The 25992-nt window shown below is 38.6% G+C and overlaps 1 protein-coding gene across 2 annotated transcripts in view; it reads right to left on the bottom strand.

Annotated features, from left to right (window-relative positions):
* MSRB3 (methionine sulfoxide reductase B3) overlaps window positions 1–25992 on the bottom strand; it is a 77984-nt gene that overhangs the window by 15116 nt on the left and 36876 nt on the right. For both annotated transcript variants that reach the window (XM_062491174.1, XM_062491175.1), the window contains exon 5: window positions 17095–17123. In XM_062491174.1, the coding sequence (XP_062347158.1) occupies window positions 17095–17123 (29 nt within the window). The remainder of the gene's footprint in view (window positions 1–17094; window positions 17124–25992) is intronic.

Below are 25992 nucleotides of genomic sequence, written 5' to 3'. Positions count from 1 at the left end.
GAGAGGAGACAGGACACCGACACCGCAAGGGGTGACCGGGTTTTTTCCCCACTTTCCCCCTGAGACTTTGGAAGACAAGGCAGGGTGCCATCCCTTCCGCCGCCTGTTTCCTCCTCGTCAAAGCCATTCCTTCCCGGGCTCCGCCAAGCCCGCTGACCCCGGGCACGGCGGGGCCGTCGTGCCGCGCCGAGAGGGCAGCGAGGCAGGCGGAGCCCCCGTGCGAGCAGCCCAGCTGGCACTGCAAGCACTCGCTGCACTTCTGGAGCTCGCGTGTCACAAAACATCACCTTCAGTTCGCTGAACCCTTCAAAAGAAGCACACACCAGGGCTCCAGCCTAACCTAGCTCTCATCCTCCTCAGAAAGGACGAAAAGACAGGGAAGGGATCTACAAAGGCATTTCTCATCAACTGCTAAATGGCCCGATATACCCCTAACCTCAGCTTCTCTGCTGCATAGCAGGAGAGTGATCAAAGCCTGCTTGCAGGCTGCATTTTGAGCCACCGGGGTGCATTTTTGGAATTGGACAAATACTCTGAAGTTGACACCTGGGAAGGGCGTGGGCAGCAAGGGGAAATACTGTCAGGAAAGGAGGAGTTTAAAAATACTAAGAAAAAATTCTGACTACAATTTTCAGAGGTGAAGTGCTGGCATGCATTAGTTTTCCTGAAAAGCAGGAATCGAGCTCGGATCTGGCTTCTGATCTGCTGTTTGAAGACCTCAAAATCAGAGCAATTTAGACAGCAATTTAGAAGCTTCTTCAAGGAGTCCAGCTAAAACTACAAGGACATAAAATTCCAGTCAGACACAGGAAATTCTTGGGGCAATTCAAGAATTTTATGAGTCAGAGGATAAAAATTCCTCTGAATACCTAACTAAATTAATCTACTGAAGTAGTCACCAGGACAGGAGTGTGATGAATCTGCATGTCAGGAAGGACAAATTTAAACAAACAGGAAATTGAATAACCTGAAGCTGTTTGCATTTTTACTCCCTGTGCCCTGTTTCTATTATTTTTAAAGGTGCAGAAGCTGAGGGGACTTTTTCATTTTAGAGGAAGTCTAAATTTAAAAAAAAAATAATTACCTGGCTTCCTTTTGAAAAGGTGGTAAGTTGTTTATTTGTGATTCATTATTTGCACTTGTATAGACCCTTCAGGGCCAAGTGCTGGTTGTCGCTGACCATTGCAAAGGAATGAAGGGAAAATCATTGATGCAAAGTTCATAACCTAGCATTTAGCCTTTTCCCTGGCAAGCAGAAGTGAAGTTAAATGCTTCCTATCATATATTTTATCCATGCTAGTAACTAGAAGGTTCATTCCTAAATGATACTTACACCTGGTCCAGGTTCATTTTGAGGTACGTGCTTAGATTTTGACATAGAAAAGTTGACAGAGGGGTTTCCAGAGAGATTCTCATGCCCACTAAGGCCTAAACTTTAGGTAAATGGAATTTTAAGACCATCTGTGTGAAGCAATATTGTACAGAATGTTACCTCCCCTGTGCTATGGAGCTGTACATTTTCTAGACTTAAAAAAGAAGGGGTTTACAATTGAATAGTGTTGCATCCCAAATGCCTTTTGTCAGGAGGAGCTTTTTCAGTTTATAACATTTTCATTTAAAATTCTCTCATTTAGGAAATGAAATAAATTTTAGCAAATTGCACTTTGCAACAATCATGCTACAATTCCTAAAATTACAAAGATCGACACAATTCTCATCATGTTGCCTGTATGTTAAAGTTGAGTTGCATTTAAGCCCTTTTTTCATCTCAGGTTTGCCTCAGCTTCATGGAAGTAAACCTACAGAGAAGCTGCCTGTTTTTGCTTTATTTAATGAAGTCTGTGACTTCAAACCTCTTCATTCCAGAAGAGACAACAAGGAAAATTCTGTCTACACAAGCTTTCCTCCAAAACAGATCTTGGATTGACTAACATGTTTCATTATATAAAGAGTTCATTATATGAAAACAAAAATACTATATTTTTGATTTTGATTTTGATTTTCCCCTTTCATTGTATATTTCATACTAAAAATTGCACATAAAAAGTTGTGCTGAAATAATTTTGAGATGAAAAATGAAACCTTCTTCCTCAAAAGACAAGCCACTGGTGTCTCAGTTTCCACAGTCTGATGTGGTACAGTAGACAATGTGTTAGGCATTGGCTGAACTGACTGCAAACTGCTTTTATTTAAATTTAGAACACTTCTTAGTTTTCTATCTGAACTGCCTGACTGGATCCTCCTATTTGGGGTTGATTTTGGACTTAAAATACTAATTGTTTATATTAAACAGACAAGAGAATGTGTGATGTATTTTAACTGTCAGAAGTGTTGTGAACAGCAGCAGCTGGAAGAGGAATGTTTAATTCACTCCGTTACCCTCAAGCCTTTTAGAATCTCGTATCAGGAGCTATATCTTAGTCTTGCAGGCAGAGAAAACAGGGTTTGAAGGGGTGGCAGCACTGCAAAGCTCATTCTACAGGGGAAAAAACCCAAAGGGCATTCAAAAACCATAACACTGTCATCATTACATCAAAATAGAGTATCACTAAATCTACAACAATATTGATGCATCTGTGAAAGCTGTGCATGTTTTTGTGTGGAACAGTTCACATATTATGGCTTGTTTCTTAACAAGCTGGTCTACTCACACTTAGCTGATGCCAGAGACACTATGCAGGTAGTGGTGGGAGATACCACTCATACTATTTGCTATGTGATACTCCTAAAAAAGTACTCTTAAATCTTCTGGACTTGGGCTTAGTGGCTTGTGTGAAGCTGTGAGTAAGAATAAGTTTCCACACCTGTGCAATTTATTCTGACAGGGCACCTCAAACACATGCTTGGGACAGTTCCCCCACCATAACTGTTGCAGCATAAGCTCTTGATAGGACCAGCGTATCCCAAAACAAGCATAAGAGTTGTTACTAAGAGAGATTAATAACAGCCTTGCTAAATATCAAGACCAAGTTGTTTTCAACATTTATAAAAATTTTCAAAAGCAGAAAAGCAACCAACCACGTTTATACTATTTTGTGTATTTCCTTGAGAAAACCTTCTAAGTAAAACAGCAAATTAGCTGCATATGGAAAAATGATCCTTCTAGTGTCTGAAAACATTAGGTAAAGAGATGCAGGAGCTTATGCAAACTGCTGTCATGCAGGTTTTTTTGGTTTTTTCAGGCCTGACTTCTGCCATGTGGTTTGGGTCCTATTTTTTTTTAATGTCACATTTACAGAATGGATTTGGCATGCTCGGGGAAAGGAACACTGCCTTTGTTCATCCCATCAGTCTTTCACTTGTCCAATTGCCACAGCTGTATTAGTGGGAAAAATAGACCTAACGAGGTGTAAAATAATGCTCTGCATTCAAAACCATCGCTGTAGCTCCTTTCACTTTAATATTTACTCCTAAAGTAAACTGCTGAAATCTTGCATAAATAGTGCCAAAAGAGGTTGCAAAGTATTCTAAACTTGTTGAAGTCAAGTCGATTAACACCTCATACACAGAGTTGCTTATCTGGTTCCCTACTACCCAAACTTCTGCCAGGAAAACTCTGTTATGAAGCAAGAGAGGAGATATATGTAGGGTAGGCTTGACTGGAAGAATTCTTAACAAAACAGCAGTTTGGCAGAAATATCATCCACACCAAGACAGTAGGCAAAAATAGCTAAGTTGAAAAAGTGGCTTGAGGTAGAGATTCTAATTTGATTTAATGCTTTTTACACCCTATGTGTACCACTTCTCATCGTCAGCCCTTCCACTTTGTTTATTCTATTCATTAGATTATTCTTTCACTACATCTTTCTTTCCTTTTTTCACTCAAAAAGGCAGCAAACTGGGTGCTTGAGCTTCCTCTCAGGTAATGTGTGCTTGGGAATGAGAAGTCAAGGAACTGTAGCCTTGATTTGCCCTTTGAAGGAGCTGTACAGAGACTTTGTTCACGTTTGAGAGATGAGTTTGTGGTTCCTTCTTAAAGGAAAGTTGTACAAACACTCTTACCAGAGAAGGCAAGATACAAAATCTTGAAGAGGGCTCAGTAGGAAATCTTCTATTTCAAAACACTGATTTTTAAACATAAGGAACATGAAACACTTACTTGCTGGAAGTAAGTTTTTTCATAGAGATGTCTTTCACCAAAGAGGCACACAACACAGAACAGTCAGTAACCTGCTACTCCGGAGGCCCCGTGGAGATGCATGGGAGGCTTCTGTTCTAAACTTCAAATATTCTGTATCCAATGTGGGGAAAGTTCCCAGGACAGACTTGAGGTGTCAAAGAATGGCTGAAACAATCTATCAGCTTCTTTCCCTTCTCTTTACCCTGCCCTCAGCTGTCCTAGTGCTGCTACTTTCTCACTGTTCACTACCTCAGGTGCTTATCCATTTGTGGGGAGAAAGTTTAATTCACTGTATCAGAAGAAAATTATTCAACTTTTTTTCTGGGCTAACAAGCTCAATGAGTTAACTGATTAAGTTAAGAGGTTAAACAAGCATTGGAGGCACCACGAGGTGGAAGGTGATAAAACAGGGCAAGGAGTGCAAGGATGACTTACTGTGATATCCCTGACTGATACAAACTCTATTGTTAGAATAAACTAAACCTCTGAACTCAGCTTTGACACTACATCTGTGCACTAGTATCACAGAAACATGATTATACGCTGACCACACAAGCAACAGATTTGACTAGAAGGCTGCTTGAGGTCAGTGCCTTTATAATTCAAATAAGCCTGTAATCCTTCAGTTCCAAAGAAGTCCTCTGTCTCAGCATTACAAAAGGGGAATTTTATGTGAATTTAGAACTTAAATTACCTGGGCTATATATTTTCATAGCGAGCAGATAGTAGAGGATGCCCTTCTCTGGAAAGGGACTGAAATACACTGTACTTTTCATTCCCCAAGCATGGTGTGGCTCTTAAAAAAACAGGTAAGAGAAACTCAAAAGCTACAGTATGTCAGTTCCCAACCCTATCTTAGTTACAACAAAGTCTAACCTTTGACACCAAGCTACTCCAGAACTGATCCAACCTATTCAACAATTCAAACAAACTCAGATTTTTTTTTAAAATTATTCATAACTCCCCACTAGTACAAAATCTGTTTACTTAAGTTCTGAGTGGTCAAAGGGGATTTAGCAGCATTGCAACAATGGAATTTGCAGGGACAGGGAAGGACTGGAATGCCAAAGGTTGCTGGGTCTTCCCTCTGGACCTTTCACATCTTCATGAGATTGCAACCAAAAAAACATGCATTCTGGCTATAGGGCAATCTTAGCCTTAAAAAAAAAAATCTGCTTTGAGTCACCTAGAAGGTACTCTTTCTAAGCCCAAACCTCCACTGAAATGCAAAGCTTATCTAGTACCCTGATTGGTTTGAAGTCACACCAAAAATTTTTTTATGCGCTCTGTAACTACTTCCCAGCTCCAGAGGAAACTGAGAAATACCCAAGGTATTAAATGCTCATGCTGTAATTGTATCACTTCAGGTGTTCTCAATACAATTCTTCCCTAAAAGTTTCCTGTAAAGAAACTAAAGAGGTAAAATACTGTCCAAATTGCTGCAGGAAAATAATGAAGCCAACAGCACTGTCAGTTGCTGACAGAAGACTTGGTTCCCATGCCACAAGCAACAGTCAATAAAGCAGCTCACTGAAAACCTAAATAAGCCTTGCAGCTTCTGCTTTTAGAGCAAGAAGTACAGGACCTGAGGAGCTCTGACCCACATTTGAAAACTGACCTTATAAATGTACTTTCCTCCCCTGCAGGCAGCCTAATGACTTGTACAGGCCACATCTGACATCCAGCTTCAGAGCCTCACCTTCACCCTGATAAGAACTTTTTGGCATGAAACAAGATGGTGCTTTAGTTGCACCATCGCATTGGTGTTTTTTGAGGGAGGAGGTGGAGTGAGGAGGAGGAAGAAACCTCAGTAACAAGACTTCTAATGTTCAACCTTTATTTTTCAGTGTTCAGCACTACTATCACTAGGTATAATATTTGTTTCATACTGGTACTCATAATACATTTTTTAATCTACACCCTAAGGAATGTTATATCTAAAATACTTGAAAAACTATGAATCATTTTCTAGAAAGGCCTGAAACAAAGTGATCACCCTTTGGAGAGCCGTGTGTGCAATGACGGATCATCTCTATTGTTGGCATTCCTAGGGGTCACAGAGGGGTTCAGTTGTTTTGTACCAGGGCAGAACAGAAAAGAAAGGCTTCCACAGCTGGATTATTGTGCAATCTAGGAAACCAACCTGTGGGTGCCAGTTATTAAGCATCCAATTAAAAGGGCCTGAGTTTTAAGTTTATGGCAGATTTGAGAATTTTGTTTTAGTTTCTTTCTATATAATAATAGTGTGTTAAACCAGAGACTCTAGGTTTCTCGAAAACTTTCTGAAAAATTCTTAAATTTTGTAAATAATTTTGATTGGAAAAGTTAGAGACTTTGGATAAAAATCAAATAGCTCAACTGTTTTTCACTCTTCATTTTGCAAGTATGTAGTGCACATCTTTGTTTGAAATGTTTCCTGTATCAACGTATGTTAAAAAAATCTGAGTGGTACGTACCCTGCCACAGTTCAATACACAGAAAAAACCAAAATATTTTCCTCCAGTTTGCCAACATAAAACAAACTTTCCTGGATTCACAAGTCCCCAAACTTGTTTACATATACAAGTTTAGCCCCCCAAATAAAAACATCTCACAGTTCTAATAAGAAAACTCACAGTTCTAGCTCTGGCTACCCCACCCTCTGGGACTAACCTTAGCATCCTCTGTTTGAACATTTTACCTCTTTCTAAAGTAAGAACATACAGTAAAGACTTTGCATCCATCTGAATACATAAACTGGGTGAGCAGGACAAGCAATAATTTTATATGTAGCTTTATATAGCATATCTTTCTACTCTACCTGTGTTTAACAATCTACTTTCCTGTGCTCATTCCATGCAACAGTTTTTATTTTTTTCTTCACTGATCTTTATTAGATCATTTAAATATTTGCATAAGCTTCAGTAAGTATCAGTTTGTTTCCTGAGAGGGTGATATTCTTCACTCTTGCTTTGAATGTTTTTTAAATACCTGCTATCACTGCTGTAACTCTAATTCCTCATCATTCATTAGTTCTAAAACAAACCTGAACAAATAAACCATAACATTGAACTAATGAGATATGAGTGGTAGGTTTCTGAAAATACAGCCTGAATTAAAGGTAGAATGTCTGCATAACTTAGATAATCTTTTTCTTTACATTACAGTGAAGATGACACTGCATGCTTTTAATCTATTAATCTTCATGAGTTCAATGAACACTCTGCCTTACTCTTTCAGCTTCTTTAACAGAGCACGTCTATGTTATTAAATTTGAAGTAACACAGTGCCATCCAAATGTTAAAGCAGAACTGCAGGCTGTAACACATTTGATTACTTAGGTATTTTAGTATTACTGTCCATCTCCATCTGTGTGAGGTTTAACCCTGGCACTGGTCAAGACAGTTTATGAAAACTAAAATAAAACCTGCAGGAACTATTGGCAGAGGAGCGAACGAAATTTACTTTTAGTGCTTGTACGAATTATGAGAAACTCATTAAAGCTCAATCATTTTGTGGATAAGTAGAAACATTCTCAGGGGCAGAGTGCCAGGAGAAATCTCATGAGTTTGAGCTTCTGAAGTTTCCCAATAATCCTTTTTGCTGTGTCAAGGAGTGTAGAGAGTGCAGGGATGGACAGACTCTCTGTATGGTTCATCCCTGTCTTGATCACCCTAAGGCCAAGGGCGTTTGGATGAAGTCCATGTCCTCACTCCCACCCAAACACAGTCAAGCAGCATTGCCACTCTGGGTGCCATACCAACAGGCACCCAAGTAAGTGACAACATAAGTCCCAAACTCAGACTTGTGTATAGCCTTCACAGGAGGTAGGGAGGTGGTCAGGTACACTCTCCCTCCTCCCAAGAAATAGAAGCCCAGGAAGGGGCATGTTCCACCAGGCACTCTGGTGTCTTACACATCCTGGCCAGGACTACATCCTTTGTGAAGAGACCTTCCCGTTGTGAGAAGGCAAGGGGAACATGAAAACGTACATTAATGCATCATTAAATAAATTACTTTTACAGAGACTAGAGCAAGGGAGTTAAGATTACAGTTCTGCTATGTATATTTCTTAGCTTTTTTTTTAGGAGTGTGGCTTACTTTTTCTATGGTCTATACTATGATGCCTAGAACCAAAGGAGTGAAAGCAGCTGCTGGCATAGATTTCAGCATTGTGCTGAGCTTCAACAGCAAAGTGCTGCCTTGTTAAATCATACTGCCACAACAATACAGATACAGGTACACCTGAGATATGTTGTCATTGTGGGGCCAGAGAAGAGTCACACAATGCAGATAGCAAAGAAAATAGAATTATTTTAAAAGAGAGCTCCTGTTAATCTCTTCTCCACCAGTTAACAGGGAAGTGATGACCAAAGTAAATTCAGTTTGCCACAGTCTTAATACTATCATAACCTAAAGTACAGTTCTGACAGTAGCCTTTCAATCAGGTTTTTCTTACTATACTTGAAAACAGGGAGTGCTTTAATTCCAGTGAAACATTGTATCTTCCTCTCTTGCATTTTAAAGTTGTTTCAAGAACCCTAATTCTCTCAACACAGTACTTTATGCAACACCAGATTTTTTTATTCACAAGCACATTTTTTGCCACTCTTCAGCCTAAATGTCTTAATTGGTTTCCAGATATTCCATCAGTGCTGAGCATTGACATTTCAAATCCCACTCCTCTTTGATTCAGTATTCCTGGAACTCCATTTAAATCCCTTCTAGTGTGTGTGACAGGAAAAAAAAAAATCACTGACTGAAGGGGAGATAATAGTATGGAAGTGAGTATAGTACTTTCAAAATCCATAAATCTTAAGGTAAACACTTTTAAAATGAGAATATAAACACAGGAATTCTGTTCTCATGACCACCTCCTTGAAAAGTAAGAGGCAGAACCAGAATGCTTCTGGATTTAAATGTTAATTTTTCAAAAATACATCCTTCAGTTTTCATATCTGCATTTATTATGTCAGCCTTCCTTAGCTTGGTTAGAGCAGCTAACAAAATAAGACTTCGACTTTCTAAAAGTTTCTCAACAGTGACTTAAAATCAGCAAAATCTCCTCCTACTAAGCTTTTTTAAAAAATCCACATGCTTTCTGAAACATGCCAAAGACCAGTTTAATATTTGGCCCTGACTGAAGCTATATTGAATATGATACATTTTTTATTGACTCTTTTTATCCTTAAGCCATATCTCTTTGAGTTACATATTGCTCTTCCTGCCTGTGAACAGATAAATAGTGGTGAATGATCAATGTGCAAAACATATTTTATCAGCTTTTTCACATCTGACAATTCTTACTCATAATTCAATAAAAAGTGATAAAAATGGAGCCGTTCTCTGGGGTAACCATTGCTGAAGACACATAAGCAGATTTGGGTTTGTTTAGGAAAGGTAAGTTTAAAAAAGGGAAATGAAAATGCATACAAAGAGAAATAGAACTGAAATTATCACAGCTAAACACATCTTTCTCATGAATACATTCCACAAAAGTTCTGTGTACAAGAGGTTTACTGACACCCAGCAGATGAACTTGGGAGCAGTTGTATAGTTCTCTTAAATTTATGATTTTTATCCTACTAAGCCTCCACAGCATTTGCCATAGAAAATGGCTTGGGGATCCCACCCACTCATCCCCAACTCCTGGTACATCCATTCCAGTGATAATCTATTATGGCTTTTACCACCAAAGTTACATGCCTAACTCTAAAACTGATGGGCACTCAAAAGGATGATTCAGTGTACCCTGAAACAGACTTCTCCAGCAGAAGGGATGAACTCATCTGAGGATGTTAATCTCTTCCAGCTGACTCAAGGTGAAGCTCAGAGGACTATGTTAAGGTAGATAGTCACAGTTAGTTAAGATAATCCCACTCCCCTGACATGGTAATAGCTTGTGTAAAATATCTCTCCAAATTAAACGCTACCGTTTCTCCACAGATGCACAGGGACTGTGTAAAAGCCAGACACAGACATAACCTGAAAGGGATATTATGCAGATAATGAAAACACCTCCATTGTTACAACTAGTAAAGAAGAGAAAAGATTAGTGCTAAATTAGGTACTTCAGTTCTATTCACAACAATCAAGCACTGTGAACATGGATTCTGTGATCTCAGTGTTTGGATTGGAGTATACAGTTTAACATTGTTCAGACACCTGGATCATGGCTGATGAAAAGGTTGACACCATTTTGTAAAGAGCAGTAAGTCGGCAAGACAACCATATACAAAACAATAAATGGTAATTCACCCCCCCTACCCTGGCCCCCCAATGGAAAGCAAGGTTGCTAAGACTCCTGATCCAATCACACAGGGCTACAATTCTTTCCTTTCAAAAATGCTTTCAGGCCTTGTAACCAAATTCACTGTTGTCTGGCATTAGACCTAACTGTGATGCCCTTACTCACATAAAACTCAGTGCAAATTGCATTTAACTTAAACTGCCAGCATTAGACCTCATTGGTGTTTTGACTTAGGACTTAATTCTAAGCAGATGGCTGCTCACATGTACAGTGGCAGTTGCACTGGTATGACACAAACTTGTCTACCATTACATCTTAAAGGCTGTGCTTGCCACTAAATTAAGTCAACAAAAGACAAGTTAATCTTCTTTGCTTCATACTCAGATGAACACTAAAGATTGTGATGGTGATCACTGAACACTCCAGTTTGATTAAAAGCAGCTTGCATTTTTCCCTTTACTTTTAGTACTACAAAACCTGAAATCAGTTTTGATAAGAGACTAAAATGTGAAATATCAAAAGCTGACAGATCTTTCATACGGCTTCTTAATGGTCATAAATTTACAGTACTACATCAATGAAAGAAAAACATTAAATATTTTTATCTTTACTGAATCTTCTGTCATTAATAATTATCACATAGATAGTTTGTACAGTCTCATTTCTTTTCAAATAACAGATTTATTCCACTTTCAGATGATACTGTATGATATCATTCTCATCATCTTGTACAAACAAGATGTTAAGTTTTTTTTCCTGTAACAAATTCAGAGGAAAGAAATAAAAATACCTTGCATCTCATTCAAATTCATAACCCCATAAACCGTGCTAATCAAAACAGAAGATGTGCTATTTTGGACAACATTCACGCAGCCACAAAAGATACTGTGCTTAATGAAACATTGTCTAAAACTGAAACAGGAAAATGCACTGTATGGTAGTGCGAAAATAATGAGAACAAGAGTGAACACATTCACCATAACGATCCTGTCCTGTTAAATTCATCAAGGCACACAGGCAAAAACCACCCCCCTAGTCTTCTGCCTGGTGTGTGACTGCAGCCTATCCCATAGATAAGCTGTTGAAGTCCAAAGAGCTATCTGACACATATGGGGCTCCAGCAGGGCACCCACTGAACACCATGGTCTTGCTCCCTCCTCTCTTCCAGGGGCTGATGATGCTGGCAGTGTGGTTCTTGTCCCAGTGGCTTTGCACAGCCCTAGATCTCCTTTGAGCTCAGTTCTGGTCACAGCAGTGCCAAATACCTTCAGATTGTCACAACTGAAATGATGCCAAGCTTTGTAAGTGATACAACAACAGGTGATAATCAGTTGCCACACATCAGCACATAGTTCCCTGGGACGCACCAGTGAGATGTCCCAGCCATCGAATACTCCAATTTACACCACAGCATGGCCCTGAAATATTCACCAGGTATTTCAGTTGGCGTCTGTCTAAATGCTCATCTTGCTGCTGAACAAATATAACCATGCTCCCCAGCCATCAAATCCCCAACAATCTGTGTGAAGTGTTGTTAATGCCAAGAACAAAATAGCACTGGCAAGTAACAACAAGATAATCTGAGCTGCTGTTCTGTTTTTGCAGCAAGCATGTCCCACCATCTCTCTGTGCCAACTCATGCACCTTCTCAAGCATCCAAGCTGGTGGTGCCCAGAGAGAAGGAAATAATTTCTCTTAGTTGAAAGAGAACCTGAAGAGGTCATTTACATCATCCATAAAGATCTGGAGCATCCCTGGTCTTCAGTATCTCAGTTTATTATGCCACTTTTCCCTGTTACAGATTCTGCAAGAGATCTTTTAATACTTTTAAGTCAAATACTCTGATTGTAGGGTGACTGTTGAACTTGCCAAGATGATTTTGTTAAGAACACCAAATATCACCTCTCCTTCCTGTTTCTGAAACCACTTAGCCTTCCTAAGAAGAAATTAAGAACTGCTCTAACACAACTGGGGTGGAGAAGCTGACATAAATAAAATTAGGAACTTACTTCTTCATCTGTATTCAAATCTTTGATGAGTTAGAACAATGGATGATTTTACTAAGTACATTGCTGCTTTGTCAACCTAAGGTTTCAGTCAAGTTACATTTCTTTTGTGCTTCCCTGGTAGTAAAGGTCAGTAAAAGTTACTTTCAAAATGCCTTTTGGTATTCACTTCTCTCTTACTTTGGCAGAGGGTTCCTTATGTTCTTAATAGTTATACTGTTGACTTTCATACAATGGCACGGATGACAGGCTAGAGGAAATCAGGGCTGATACAGAGAGTTTGGAAAGCCCGTTGCAGAACATCTGGAAACGCATCCAAGAGGAATTTGTGAGAGGAAAACATCTGATCACCCCCAACCTTTTAATTTTGTTCATCTGTTCTCTAGCACCTGTGCTGAATCATATAGCCTTGCAAGTTAGTACATTGTAGTGGCCACATTAAAGGAAAGATACCAGTAAACACAAGAGGCGAGAAAGGAAAGGATGGGAACCTTGATGGGGATATGGGGGTGGCAGCATTGTGCAGTGCTGAAGACATGGGGATATACTCATTCTGGTGGAAAGTGAAATGTGCAGAGAGGAGAAATGACCTTCAGAGTCACTGGCTGACACTGTGAGTCCAGACAAGGCAGGCAAAAGAAATTTCAGGAACTGTTGGGGGCTCCTTGACTTGCTTTGTGTTTGACTGCTGGAGCAGCAGGAATCCAACAAAAGCTCATGTGTAGCTGTCCCTCGGGACAGGCTCTAGGTGCATGGGCAGCTATTATATCTTAATTCCTGATACTAATTGGAATGTTTCCAAAGTAGTGATGGAAACAGTGACATAAAATCACATACATTATCTTTATATTTCGTTTGATGTGTAGAAGCAAGGAAACAGAAGAACAGGTTTTGGAGATACATCGCTTTATTTGAAAGAAGTGTGAAGCTGACATAGTGATGATGGACACAGCTGAAGGCACTGTGTGTCCTTGGGCACTCTTTTTCTTCAGTGCACAGATACATTTCTACAGCATGGTCCTTCCCCAATTGTCCCTTTTGCACCCTGTGCTCTCTGACTTTCTACATTCCATGCTCTGAGTGACATATATACAAAAATGACTCCACTGGAGTCCTTGCATATTGTCCATGAATTTTTCCTTTCTTTTTAACACAGAACAAAATGGGATTTTTTTACCCATGATTTCACTGCAAACACTCTAACTTGAATATCATGTCTCACCTCCACAATGACATGCAGGATGCAGCAAATATTACAGGAGATGCCCCAAGAAAACTCCAGCCCTCCAGCAGGCTGTAGGAAATTCACCATTACCATTCCCTGGTGACTAGGGGGCAAGCTGAGACAGTTGTTTGCATTTTCTTTGCTTATTTTTGCTATTACTAAGGTGGGATTTAAAGTATTCAGCAACAGCTTTTGAGACCTACAGTTTCTTCCTGTTATGGAACAGCACCCTGAAGACCTATTTTACTCTATATTTTAAAAAAGTGCAAAAATCTATTTATCATTCATCAAATTAATTCCATTGATCATTCCAATATAATTATTATATTCTTAAATTTCGAAATCTTCTAACCAAGCACATAGCACAAGTAAGCATTTTAGGCACTAACAAAATACTGATAATAAGAACAAAATTATTTCACCTGTGTTTTTGTGGTTTACTTTGTTGTCTAACAAATTGTGAGTGAGAAAAAAATTTTCCTACAACCATTTTTGCTTTTAAGTACTTTGCTAGGAAAAAAAATCTATTTTAAGTATCAGTAGAATTAATCATATTATGACAAGAAAGCACAATTGTTTTATTTATGAGATCTTCTAACAGCATGAAGCTAACCCCATGGTCTCTGAGACAGAAATTCTGCCAGCTATAGACTTATAAAGAGTAGAGAAAAAGAAGTTTCTCAGATGGAACTGTTAGTCATGATATGAAGAATGTGTGTCCCCTACAGATGTTATAGTTATTTGTATGATAAATCCTGATCATCACTGTAGGAATTTTGCAGCCTTCTTTTAAGTTAATGCTCAAGTTCCAATCAATCTTCTTTTGACAGTGTTTGTCTAATATTTCAGTGTTGAACAACATTTCCAGGGTTACATTTGCAGTGAGCCTACTGGGTGCTTTAAAAGCTGTATTTCTGACTTTGTACTTGCTTCAGAAAGACTTCTTTTAATTCTTCAATGCTTCACAAATATTTCTAGGAAAGACAAGTATAATAAGCACCGATAAATGTTTATTAAGGGCACATCTAGACTTGCAAGTTGACTGGAATTAACACTGGGGTTAATCTACAGCAAGCAATAGCTGTGGAATAACTCCCTGGGAAAAAAAAATGTATTCTATAATAAAATTACCTCATTCTCACAGTCAACACTTGAACTGTTTTGAGCAACATAAGATAAATGAGAACAAAGCATGTTTGTTCCAGTTTGTGGTATCATTATTCTACTTAGGAATGACAGTTTAAGGAATTCAAAATGAAATGAGGGATATGAAAATACCTTAAGGTGTCTCCAAGAAACCTGAAGTTGCATAAATACAGACTCAGATGCCAGCAGCCCTTTTTAAACCAACACTACATTGATACTTTTCAAAGGCCTGTGTAATGCAGAACATGGTGCTACATAGGGCACTGCACTCCCCATACAAAAGAAGGGCTTTTTTACAAGGGTGCCATCGCCAACACATCCTGAGTGAATGCATCCTGTTCACTCAGAGGCAGAAGGAGGTCTGGGATTATTGTCTGGTTTACAGAAGTTACAGCAAATTCTTTGGTAGGGAATAAAAGCAGTGATATCTTATTTGGTGGTAGATGTTGAGTTGATGTTGCCAGTATCTTCACTCCTCTGCTCTGCCATATTGGGAATGAAAGATAAACTCAGAGAAACTCAACTTGTGCCATCTGACTGTCATGAAAAGCTTCTTGGTGGAAGTAATGAGCGCTCTCCCTATAAAGAGAAGGCAGCTGTACCTTTCACAAACATATGGGGATTTTCAGCCTTGGTGCTGTCTGGTTTTAACATCTACCCTTGATTGCTAGCCAAAACCTGTGCCAAAAGACACAGCACTGATGAGACCAAGACATTAAACCTTAGTAATTCCCAATTCCAAGTACAGTGTTTGGGGCAAAGATTCAAATGGGACCAGGAGCCCATGGCAGAAAGGCCTGGGGACATAGTAAGTGGGCCCACAGCACAGCTGCAATAATGCAAAACTTTTTCCTGTACTGTAGGAAAAGTTGTGCCCCTGCCTTCGCTGGCAAGGGAGCAGGAGGCAGAATAGTGTACCTAACAGGAGAACTGCTTCAAAAGAGAGTCAGAAAACTACTTGGAGCTAAAGCCACAACACAAATTGAAGCTCTTCAGAGAGCATTTTCCCTTCAACAGAAGAGCAGACGTGACATTCTGCTCTGCAACCTAGTTTTGGTGACTGCACTAAAATAAAGAGGGTAATGGCAGAAAATGTGTGAAGTTATCCCCTGTGGAATCCCTGCATGTTTTATCAAGATCCAAAAATCAATCTTAGCATAGAGTTTACTCAAGAAATATTTAAAGCAAGTAACCTAAAACTCACAGACTAAAATCATAACAGGAGCAAGATGACGCAAGTGTACAAGATGTACACACTGGCTATTTAAATGTTTCCTGCTGTAGATTTCACTCCCATATAGTTCCAAAGATAAAATCTAATGTGGAAAGAAAAAGCAACGTAATGCCTCACATTTCAAATCCAAATCATGCTGTAACTGGAATGAAAGGAAATGTGTTATTCCATAAACACCCTGATTAATATATATTGTAAAATTCATAACATTATAAGCAATTATAATCACTACGTTAAGCAAATTATATAGAAGATAACATTGGCTTAAAACCAAAATTGCCATAATAATATCAGGTTTCCTGCTAAAAACAGACTTTTTCATCTTAACAAAAAATGTATTTTGAATTACCTTTTCAGGCAATGGACATTTCACCTAGCTTCAGGACTATAGCTTAGTCTTAATTTATTACTGTTTAACTTTGGGGAGCACCTACGAATAGTTAACTGAATAAGTAACAGTCTGGTATTAGGATACCTGTTTTTTCCTCCAGCTGCTCCCCTATTTGCTGTCCAGTGTTTCTTGTCTTGTTAGATAACATTAACCTGTTAGACTGACCTTCACTTCCCTCCCAATCCCTCCAACACATTACAATTCTTTAAAAAGACATCTTGGGAGAGACTGCCTTTTGGTAATATAGCTCAACTGAGCTCTACAGACTGGTCTGGTATGCATTGTATACCTGCATCTGTCATGAAAATTTGATGACAAATCATCTGTTTCCTGACAGGCTGCACTGACTTCAAATTCCCATGAAATGTTTTTGTCCACCAGGAAGAAAATAAATCTCCTCTCTTGCAGTGATCATTTTCAAACTTCAATACTCCATTTGTTTTAGTCTGTATTATCATTTATTTGTATTATAATTTTTCTGGATCAATTAAAGCCTGTTGTATGGATACATCTTCCTGATCATCTTTTGGGAAAATGTAAAGAGACCGGAATTAATGAAAGGAATGAAAGCAAATGTTTCACAGTAACAATGCTGTTTTCAGAGGGTGAGAAATGAAGATCCTTTTTAAGGCTGACCTACCCCAGTTTGTTTGAAACGAAACTGAACTTGAACTGATAAACTACTCTTTTCAGATTAACCTGAATAGTGTACATTCAGTAAAACACTGTAAATGTAAACATACCTGAATTTGAGTCAAACTTAGTTTCTGACCTGAAAAAAAAAAAAAAAAAAGATAGTAAGTTACACAAACTGCTTTATGCCATAAAAGCCATTTGTCAGACTGATCCCTCCAACAAATATCATCTTCAACCAGACTAACTCTGTACATTAACATTTAGTGCATTCAAAGGCATTTGCACCCTTTAGACACCTTTACTGTTATCTTTACTGTATTTTACTGTTTTCTATGCTGCAGTTACAAAGAAGATATTTTAAAAGACAAATCACAAAATGAAGAAAATAAAATATAAATTTAAACCAGGATTAAATTATATACTGTGAAACATAGCATACAGCCATTTGTATGAATTAAACAGCTTTCATTAATTTTCGTTTTTGAAAATTCATTAAGAGGATTCAATTCATTCATGAATGTTTCCAATGTATTTTTGAAGCAGATACCGTTTCATTAATGTTATATGTATTGCATCCAATGATCTGTACTTAATTGTGCAACATCCTAGGAGATTTTTATTTGTGTGTGCCTTCAATTTACTCATTCTGCACATAGGAGTAAGTGGTTTGATTTTCTTAAAAGTGGAAAGTGGGGGGTGAGAGAGAGGAAGGGAGACAGACCTAAATTTTAACTTGTTTTAAAGTCTTTGCAAAAAGACAATGATGTGTGCATTATGCACCATTAGCTTTGGTCGTGCACTGCAGATTTTTCTCTCCCTAACAAGTAGTGTTTTCTTCTAAGGGCTTAGCACTTAGTAAATGAACCCTATAACCTGTATATTTTAAAAAAGGGAGAAAAAATTAGCCCTTGTGGGAACATCATGTTTCAGATATTGGTTAATAATACTTGTAAATGTAGAAGCCTTTGAAGGTCTCAATTCAACTGTGGGAAAACTTAAGTTGGGTAATTACTCAAGATGCTGCTGATGTGCTGTCAAGCAGAATTAACCCTATGACTAGGGCTATCTACACAATCTGCTACAAGACAACATTGTCTATACTGAGCTCTCAAACCAATTAACAGGCATGTTCCAATCAGATTTATATTGCCCACTAACAACCACTTGTACACATGGTCATGGCTATCCCAGCAGGACACAAGGTCTGACCAGCAGGAGACCTGTTAAAGCATGTTACATTGGCAGCAAAATGCATTTCCCCAGAAATTCTAAGGAGGAAGTACAATGTCGGATCCTTTTACATTGCAACAAGGAAAGGATATATTTTGGGAAGTTACAGTCCTTTTTTCAGAAACAAATGACTAAAGCTCAAAAACAAACTGCATATTTATTTTCAACTTTTATTTTATAAGCTTGTATATGCTGCTACGTCTTTTACATGCACTCTATATTTTTATATAACCCACATTATAATTGTATACCAAAAATCTATGCTACAGCAAATAAATATAAAACCAATCTTAACTTAAAAAATTAACAAGTTCACACTATTAAAGTCATCAGAAAGGAAACAATTCTCTTCTCCCATCCTGCTCATTCTGCACCTTCCTCCAGTGCTTACAATATTTTGTCTTAAATATAACTCCCAGGAGATGAAAGGTGAAAGGGAAAAGATATATCTTCATAATTAATATTTTTATAGTACCACCAAAAGCACTGAACAAAGAAATCATGTTGCTGACATGCCTTCACAAATATCAGCACCAGTAACTTCCTAGGGCACCGGCCCATGCTCAGTTTGGCAGTGTAATTCAACTGGTATTTACACCAGCAGGATGAAGTCCCCACCCTCTGAAATATGGTAACCTGGGGGAAATTCCACTGAGTTGCAATTAAAGCCACTTAGTGTTTTATTTACAATATTCTCCTCAATCTGCTGTTTACCTGCCAACACTATTCTCTCTTGCTCATCACTGTATCAGCAACACCTCACTACCTACATAATCAGATGTAATGTGCAAATCTTACCCTCAGCATCTGTTTACCTGCATGATCAACTTCTTGTTGCCTAAATTCTAGATACTCCCTATGAGTTGGTCAAAGAGAGCTCTTGCCTCTCAACCAGAATGCTTTGTTATGGACATATCCACTGCAACTTGTGGGTTCAACAACCTGGGAGAGGGGCCAAGGTGGCAGAGCGTGTGTGGGGAGGAGGGTTACAAGAGTCACTGGGCACTGTAATGAGTACCAAAGTTCCAAACAGACATAAATTACTGGACAACACATCAGAAAACTTATATGGGGGTGATAAATGAATCGAATTTTGTCTGGCAACAGCAGAACAGCTATGAAAGAAGACACAACATGGGAGGTAGTACTAGGAGACATCAAGAGCAGGAGGGTCCCCTATGTTATGGTCACTATTTCTCCTTTGGAAAACAATGTAAAATTTAGGACACAGTATTACAGAAACTGTTAGTGACTTTTAGTAAGGCTAGAAAAAGAGGAGGAAAATAATTAAGCATCTTTGGCACTGTAAATAAGCAACAAGTGGCAGATGTGAGAGAAGCAGAGTTCTGCAAGAACACAAAGTCAGCTTGGCTACTTGAAGGAATGACAAAGCTTAGAGCAATTTTAATAGAAGCAGCATTTTTCCCTTCTTCCAGGATTTATATCTCCTTCTCAGCAGTATGTTAGACAAAAGTGTCAGAAACTAATTGCACATAGGTATTAAAAATGCTCAACTAAAAATATGATCATTAAATAGGATAACATTAAATACTGCAAGTACATTCCAAAGCTTTGTTCTGCTACACACAAAAAATATTCTCTGTTTCCTTCATACTTTTAAAACTACACTAACTTAAAGGAAAAAACTCCTCCATACGTTGTTTGTTATCATAGCACATGCTCTGATATCCAACCTAAGCATCCTACCAGACAAGATGCACCTTAAATAACCACGTCCTGACTGTACAAACTGTCTTTTATCATTTATCACAAGAGGGGAACACCCCAACACCACACCCCAGCCTCCCACCCCCACCCCCAAATGAACAGATTATAGCTTTCTGCATATTGTCTCTACTTCTGTCTGCTATATAGGAGTATTCTGAAAGCCAGGTAATCATTCATAAATATCTTTGGAAAGAAGTCTATATGTATAAAGGGAACAACAGGGTATTTGTAATTTTGTTTGTCATTTCCAACTTCGATATGGCTCAAATACACACAACACATGGCAATACAAATGTCAAGTAGGCTCAGCTACCAACACACCATATTCAAGGAATTAGTGAGCCACTGGAAAGATTTAGCTAAGCACAAACTTCTGTAATACTTGTAAAGATCCTAGGAATAACTAAGTCAAACACAAACAGTAGAATACATGCCTGTCATTTTATCTGTACTGCAAAGAGGTGCAGGGTTTCAACCTGTTTCTTTGAAAAGACATCATATACTATAACTTCAGACAGACAAGTACTAAGAAAGAGAGAGAGAAATGGAGTATTGATAATCATCATGTGTTCCTATAGTCTGAATTTTAAACTACTGCCTTCCTAAGTATGACTAAATGGCAGTTGTTCAGTGCAGTGCAGTATTACAGTGCCAACAGACACACTACAGCTGAAGTTAACACAGATCTGCTACTTGCCAGGGAAGCAGGCCTTTGTCAAAGAGCCAGGAACTTTCCTCTTTACTGCAGAACCTCTGCTGTTGTGTTACAGCTGCCTTTCCTTTACCTTTCATTATGAAGTATTTAACAGGTTTGTATATGTTTTGTTGGGGGAACATGGGGAACAGCCTTTGGAAGTTGAACAATTCTCTCAGAAAGTACTCTGCAGCTCTGATCCTTGCATTTTATACCAGGCTGTTCCATTGCAAGGCTGTGCTTCACGGGTGCTAAACAGAACACTGGTAGGGGCAGACATTTAATATACTACTTCTCTCCAAAAAGGACTTTGATAAAGACCTGTTACAGTCATAAAGATGATGCATCTTTGGTATATCTTCATTTTCAAATAATTTTATTCCATATTGGCATGGGCAGTTTTCTGAAGAGATGATGGTCTAGCAGGCTCCTGATGCAATCCAAGCCATGCCCTGGTCCAGGTGACTGAGCAGAATACAATCAATCCTCCCTCTTTTGTGTTTGCCTCCCAGGCATACAAAAAAACCCTAGCTTCAGTATCAGTGTTCCTGCTACAGCATTGCTAGCAAGCTAAAGAAGGCCAGGACAGTAATGCTCAGTTGTGAACATATCCCTGGACACTGTACTGGCCCTTATCATGCTGATGAGAACCCTAGACAGGACCTAGGCAAACTGCAGGGGAGGCTCAGGCCAGAGACCATTCCCCAAAAGCAGGATGAACCAGGCCACTCTGTTTCAAAGTAGAGGAATTTATGCTAAAAACACAAACCATGTCTTGTCACTTGCCTTTAGGGCCAGAGAAGAGACTGTTTCCATATTAAGTATAAACATAATCCTTCTGAGAATGCAAACAATTACCTAGAAAGCAGTCACTGATCATACTCATGTGGTGAAGCTCCAAATAGCTTCTGGCAGCTTCTGAAAGTCAAGCTTCCAGAAAGAAAAATGCAGCAGTATTGCAATGTAAAAATTAGTACCTGATGTAACTACTTAGGAATTTATACGACCTGCACCATCAGGGAATTTGAGAAGTCCCCAAGCTTTAGGAACCAAGCAGAAAGAGTGAAGCTGGGCTTGCTGCTGCATTGTGGCCAGGGGACAGATCCTGTGGTGTCTCAGGCAGCAAAACTACTCACAGATATTTCCCAGAGCTGGACATCCCTAATGCCTTTCTCTTTTCAACCCTCATGCTGATTCTCTGTTACAATACAATAAAATATATTATTTCCAATAATATTATCTGCTATAATCTAGTAATATAGCTGAACTCTTGCTCAGGTCTCCCCTCAGAGAGAACTGGACTATGTTCTCTCTCCTGATTTTCTTATTGTTTTAAGGATTTAATATCTTTGAGGTTTAATAACTATTTTCCTGAAAAATTTGGCTGAAATTAGCAAATAGATTAAAATATATAGTTTAATTATTACAAAAGGATTGACATGGAGTCAACATGTCAATAATAAATTATGCTGTATTAGTTCCTTAATAAGCCTGGTTAAAGAAAAAAATTCACTATTGATGGATGATGTGATAATTTCTGTTCTGCATATTGATGAAAAACCAAATTCAAAATAAGCATTTTAACATCAAAGAATTATTTTGGTTGGACAACCCTTAAGATCATTGAGTCCAACCATTAATCAAGTGCCAAGTCCACCACTAAACTGTGTTTCTAAGTGCCACATATACATGTCTTTTATAAACCTCCAGTGATGGTGAATAGTAGTCTCTGGGTAAGCTGTAAACAAACAAATATAGAAATACCTTCTGCAGTCATAATCCATAACAATCCACCCTAACTGATTTTTTACTTGAGGTATATACAAGACCATAGTAAAGCATAAAGTAGGTTAAAATCAGCTGAAAATTCTTCCAAGCAGAGTGACTGATGAATAGTCAATAAAAAGCAGTGTAAATTTCAAACAAGGGAAAAATTATATCAGTCTTTAAAGTTTACAAAGAATATGCTGCACTTTTACACTGAAAACAGCAATGAAATTCATACTAGAATTAGTATCTATACAAGGATGGTAGAATCAGAATCTATACAAGGATCATCTCCTGTACTCAGCATTGGTGAGGCTGCATGTCTGGTCCAGTTTTGGGCCCCTCACAAGAACACCGAGGTGCTGGAGTGTGTCCAGAGAAGGATAAGGATGCTGGTGGAGGACCTGAAGCACAGAAAGGATGCTCAGGGAAGATCCTATCACTCTCTATGACGAAAGGCATGCCTGAAAGAAGGGCATAGCCAGATGGATGTTGAGCTCTTCTCCCTAGTAATAAGAGGAAATGGCATCAAGTTGTACCAGAGGAGGTTTAGATCAGGAATCAGTAAAATTTCTTCATGGAAAGAATTGTCAAGCACTGGAACAGACTGCCCAGGGCAGTGTTTGAGTCATCATGCCAGAAAGTATTTAAAAGATGTGGAGGTATGGCACTTGGAAACATGGCTTAGTGGTGGGCTTGGTAGTGCTGGGTTAACAGTTGGACCCAATGATCTTAAAAGTTTTCCTACCTAGACAGTTTGCTGATTCCTACACTGGTGAGAACCAACTTATTTCAAGCAAATGTTATTAAGTAGAAGCTGTTGGGTTTGACAGTCTTTTAAGGAAACTAAGAGGCAGTGAAGGCAGACGAAGTTGCTCAAGTAGTTCTCTTGGATCTCACTAGAGAAACCATATCATTGACATCATATGGGCTCTCCTAGTCAGATAACCAGTGCTGATTTTTCATATGCCTTCCTCAAAGAATATAAAGATCAGTAAGAAAGCCTAAAGACCATTCATTAAGCATGCAGCACTGGTGCAAGGAAATTCCTTGCAGAGATCTAGCCTGATGACTGAAATCCTTCCTTGTCTTGTGAAGGCAAGAGTGGTTCTGTGTTAATGGTACAATAACATTGCCCAGGCACCCTTCCATTTTCTCTTGATTGGATGTCTGAGAGATGTTGAGAAGACCTGACACAGCTCAACAAAACTCAGATGAAAACATAACAAAGATAAGGCTGTTGCTATGTCAGCTAGTGCATGTTCAGAAGAGCCAACACCATTACCAAGAATTCCTTCCAGGAAGCAATAAAGGCAGCAGTGTTTCATGAAGACTTGGTAATTTAGTCTTTGGCCCTAGAAATTGGAAACTGACAAAACAATCATATTTCTTTTTTAAAAGGAAATCATTCTCCCAGGCTTCCCAGTTCCCATCTATACATCTTTCTCACAGTCCTGCATATGGTAAAGGACATGACCATGGTTTATTAAATATGGAATAGATTGTCTTCTATGGCAGTAGCACAAGTTGTGGATTTCACTCAGGTCCATTTTAACCTCCTGTTTCCATGGCTGCAGAGAGAATGGAATTTTTGCATAGTGTATAAGAAAATGCCTTGAAAAATTAAAGTACGCACAACCTTGTACATACAGTTTGCCATTAGAAAACACTGAGGATTTTGGTGGCATAAGTGGCTCTTTATGAACTGATATAGAAAAACACAACCTTGCTGTGGAGACTGTCCAGCCATGATAAACATGACTGATAAGAAATTAACACAAGTGGGTATGGCTGATAAGTATAAGGACTTTTTCTTTGGCTTATTAGTTTTCTATCAGACCCAAGTTCTGTATTGAGACATGACCCAGCCACACCAGGTGAGGTCCAGTGAAGAGAAAGTCGTGAAGAAACACCCTAGAGAAAGGTGAGGGCAGCAGGGCTCCTTCTTTTAGCATAAGCCTACAGTTAGATTGGAGTAAGAGTAACACAAAACTGCCTAAGTACTGGCTTGCAGAAAAGGAGGTTCTTGAGATTAGTTTATTTGCTCTCTCATTTATTGCTTTCTTTAGGCAGCTGTACTGGGATGTAGGAGACTGCCTGGCGTGAAAGTTCAGAGATAGAATAATAAGATTCAATAGCATGATTATGCGTTTTATGTGTGAGGCACCTTTGATTGTGGAAAAAGTTAAAGCATGTCCTCCATAAAGCTTGGGAGGTTTCTTATAACACTAGCACAAGTAGGTAGATGAAGAGATGTGACATTCCTAATTGTTTCTTTTATCTTCCATGTGATAGAGACAAAGCTCTATTTTAAAGACTTACCAAAAACAGGTCTTTCATCTGGAGTGTAAAATTCATGTGTTCCCTGACCTCGTGTGTCACACGGTAATGAAACAACGTAAATCAGAAACGTTAAAAGTTGAAGTTTGTTAATATTACTGCTGAAGCTCCAGTCTCTTTCCTAGTTAAACTGACAGGTCCATAGTCCAAATATATATATTTACAGATTACAACATAAAGGCAAAAAATTAATGTACATCAATGAGAAACAAATGTAAATGCAAGTTTCAGATGACTATTTGGAAATCACAAAAAAAAACCCAAAAAAGCCAAACAAACAAACAAACAAAAAAACCCACCAGAAAAAAATCCACCAAAAAAATTTCTTCCATTTTAAATGGGACAATAGACTTTCTTTGTATTATACTCCCATCTTATTCCTAAGTAAATACTTCAGTGATTTACTGTGTAAAGATTTTTCTGTGGGGAAAATGTAGTAAAAAGCATACATTTTACATTCTCTTATCTATGTTTCCTTCTCACTTTTTTTTATCTGTCTTGGCTGAATTGGCAACAAAGATTCAGAAATCTCTCTTCCTTGGTTGAGGAAGACATCATATACTGATATTTTGAGGTCAATAAACAAAAGAAGATGGACTCCTACTGGCCTCTGCATTTTTTCCCACTGTTGGCAGCCTCTTCAGAACAACTGGCTGAATTAGACGTAGGCCAGAGGTAGCAAGAGCTCATAAGGCAGCACAAAGACTTTGGGGAGACTGAGTTAAGGCCTGTCTAATCTCAGGACACAATAGGTCAGGTGTTTTCTTCAGGTGCCCACTGGCCTGGGAATTATTAAAATTAAAAAATAACTTCCCTCTTTCCCTCTCTCCTCCCATAAAATCCACAGGAGTCTCAAAGAGAATCTGAAAACAGAAACATTTCCATATAGCTCATTTTACAAAGAGGACTTAAACTCATTAACTCAAGACTATGCCAGAGCATACTGTGCACTTGAGATAATCACACAAGTCTCATATTGCAGTTTTTTTCCCATAATAAAACTATTTTGAAGATAACTGGAAACTAGTTTACATTCATTTATGTATACTACTGCTGTCCAAAGCTCACCCTGCAGAAAAGAAACTAGTGTTTCTCCATCAGAAGATAGAAAAGGAAGCGGGTCTTAAAGGTAGAAGGTGAAATCCCGACTCCTTTGTATTCATTTGCTAAATATGAATTTGATTCAACAGAGCCAGGATCTCCCCCCAAAAAATTTAGCTCTAGTAAGCAGTGGAATATCTAAGCT

This window comes from Cinclus cinclus, chromosome 4 (genome assembly GCF_963662255.1).
Source record: "Cinclus cinclus chromosome 4, bCinCin1.1, whole genome shotgun sequence".
Lineage (NCBI taxonomy): Eukaryota > Metazoa > Chordata > Aves > Passeriformes > Cinclidae > Cinclus > Cinclus cinclus.
This window is presented reverse-complemented; position numbering and strand designations above follow the sequence as displayed.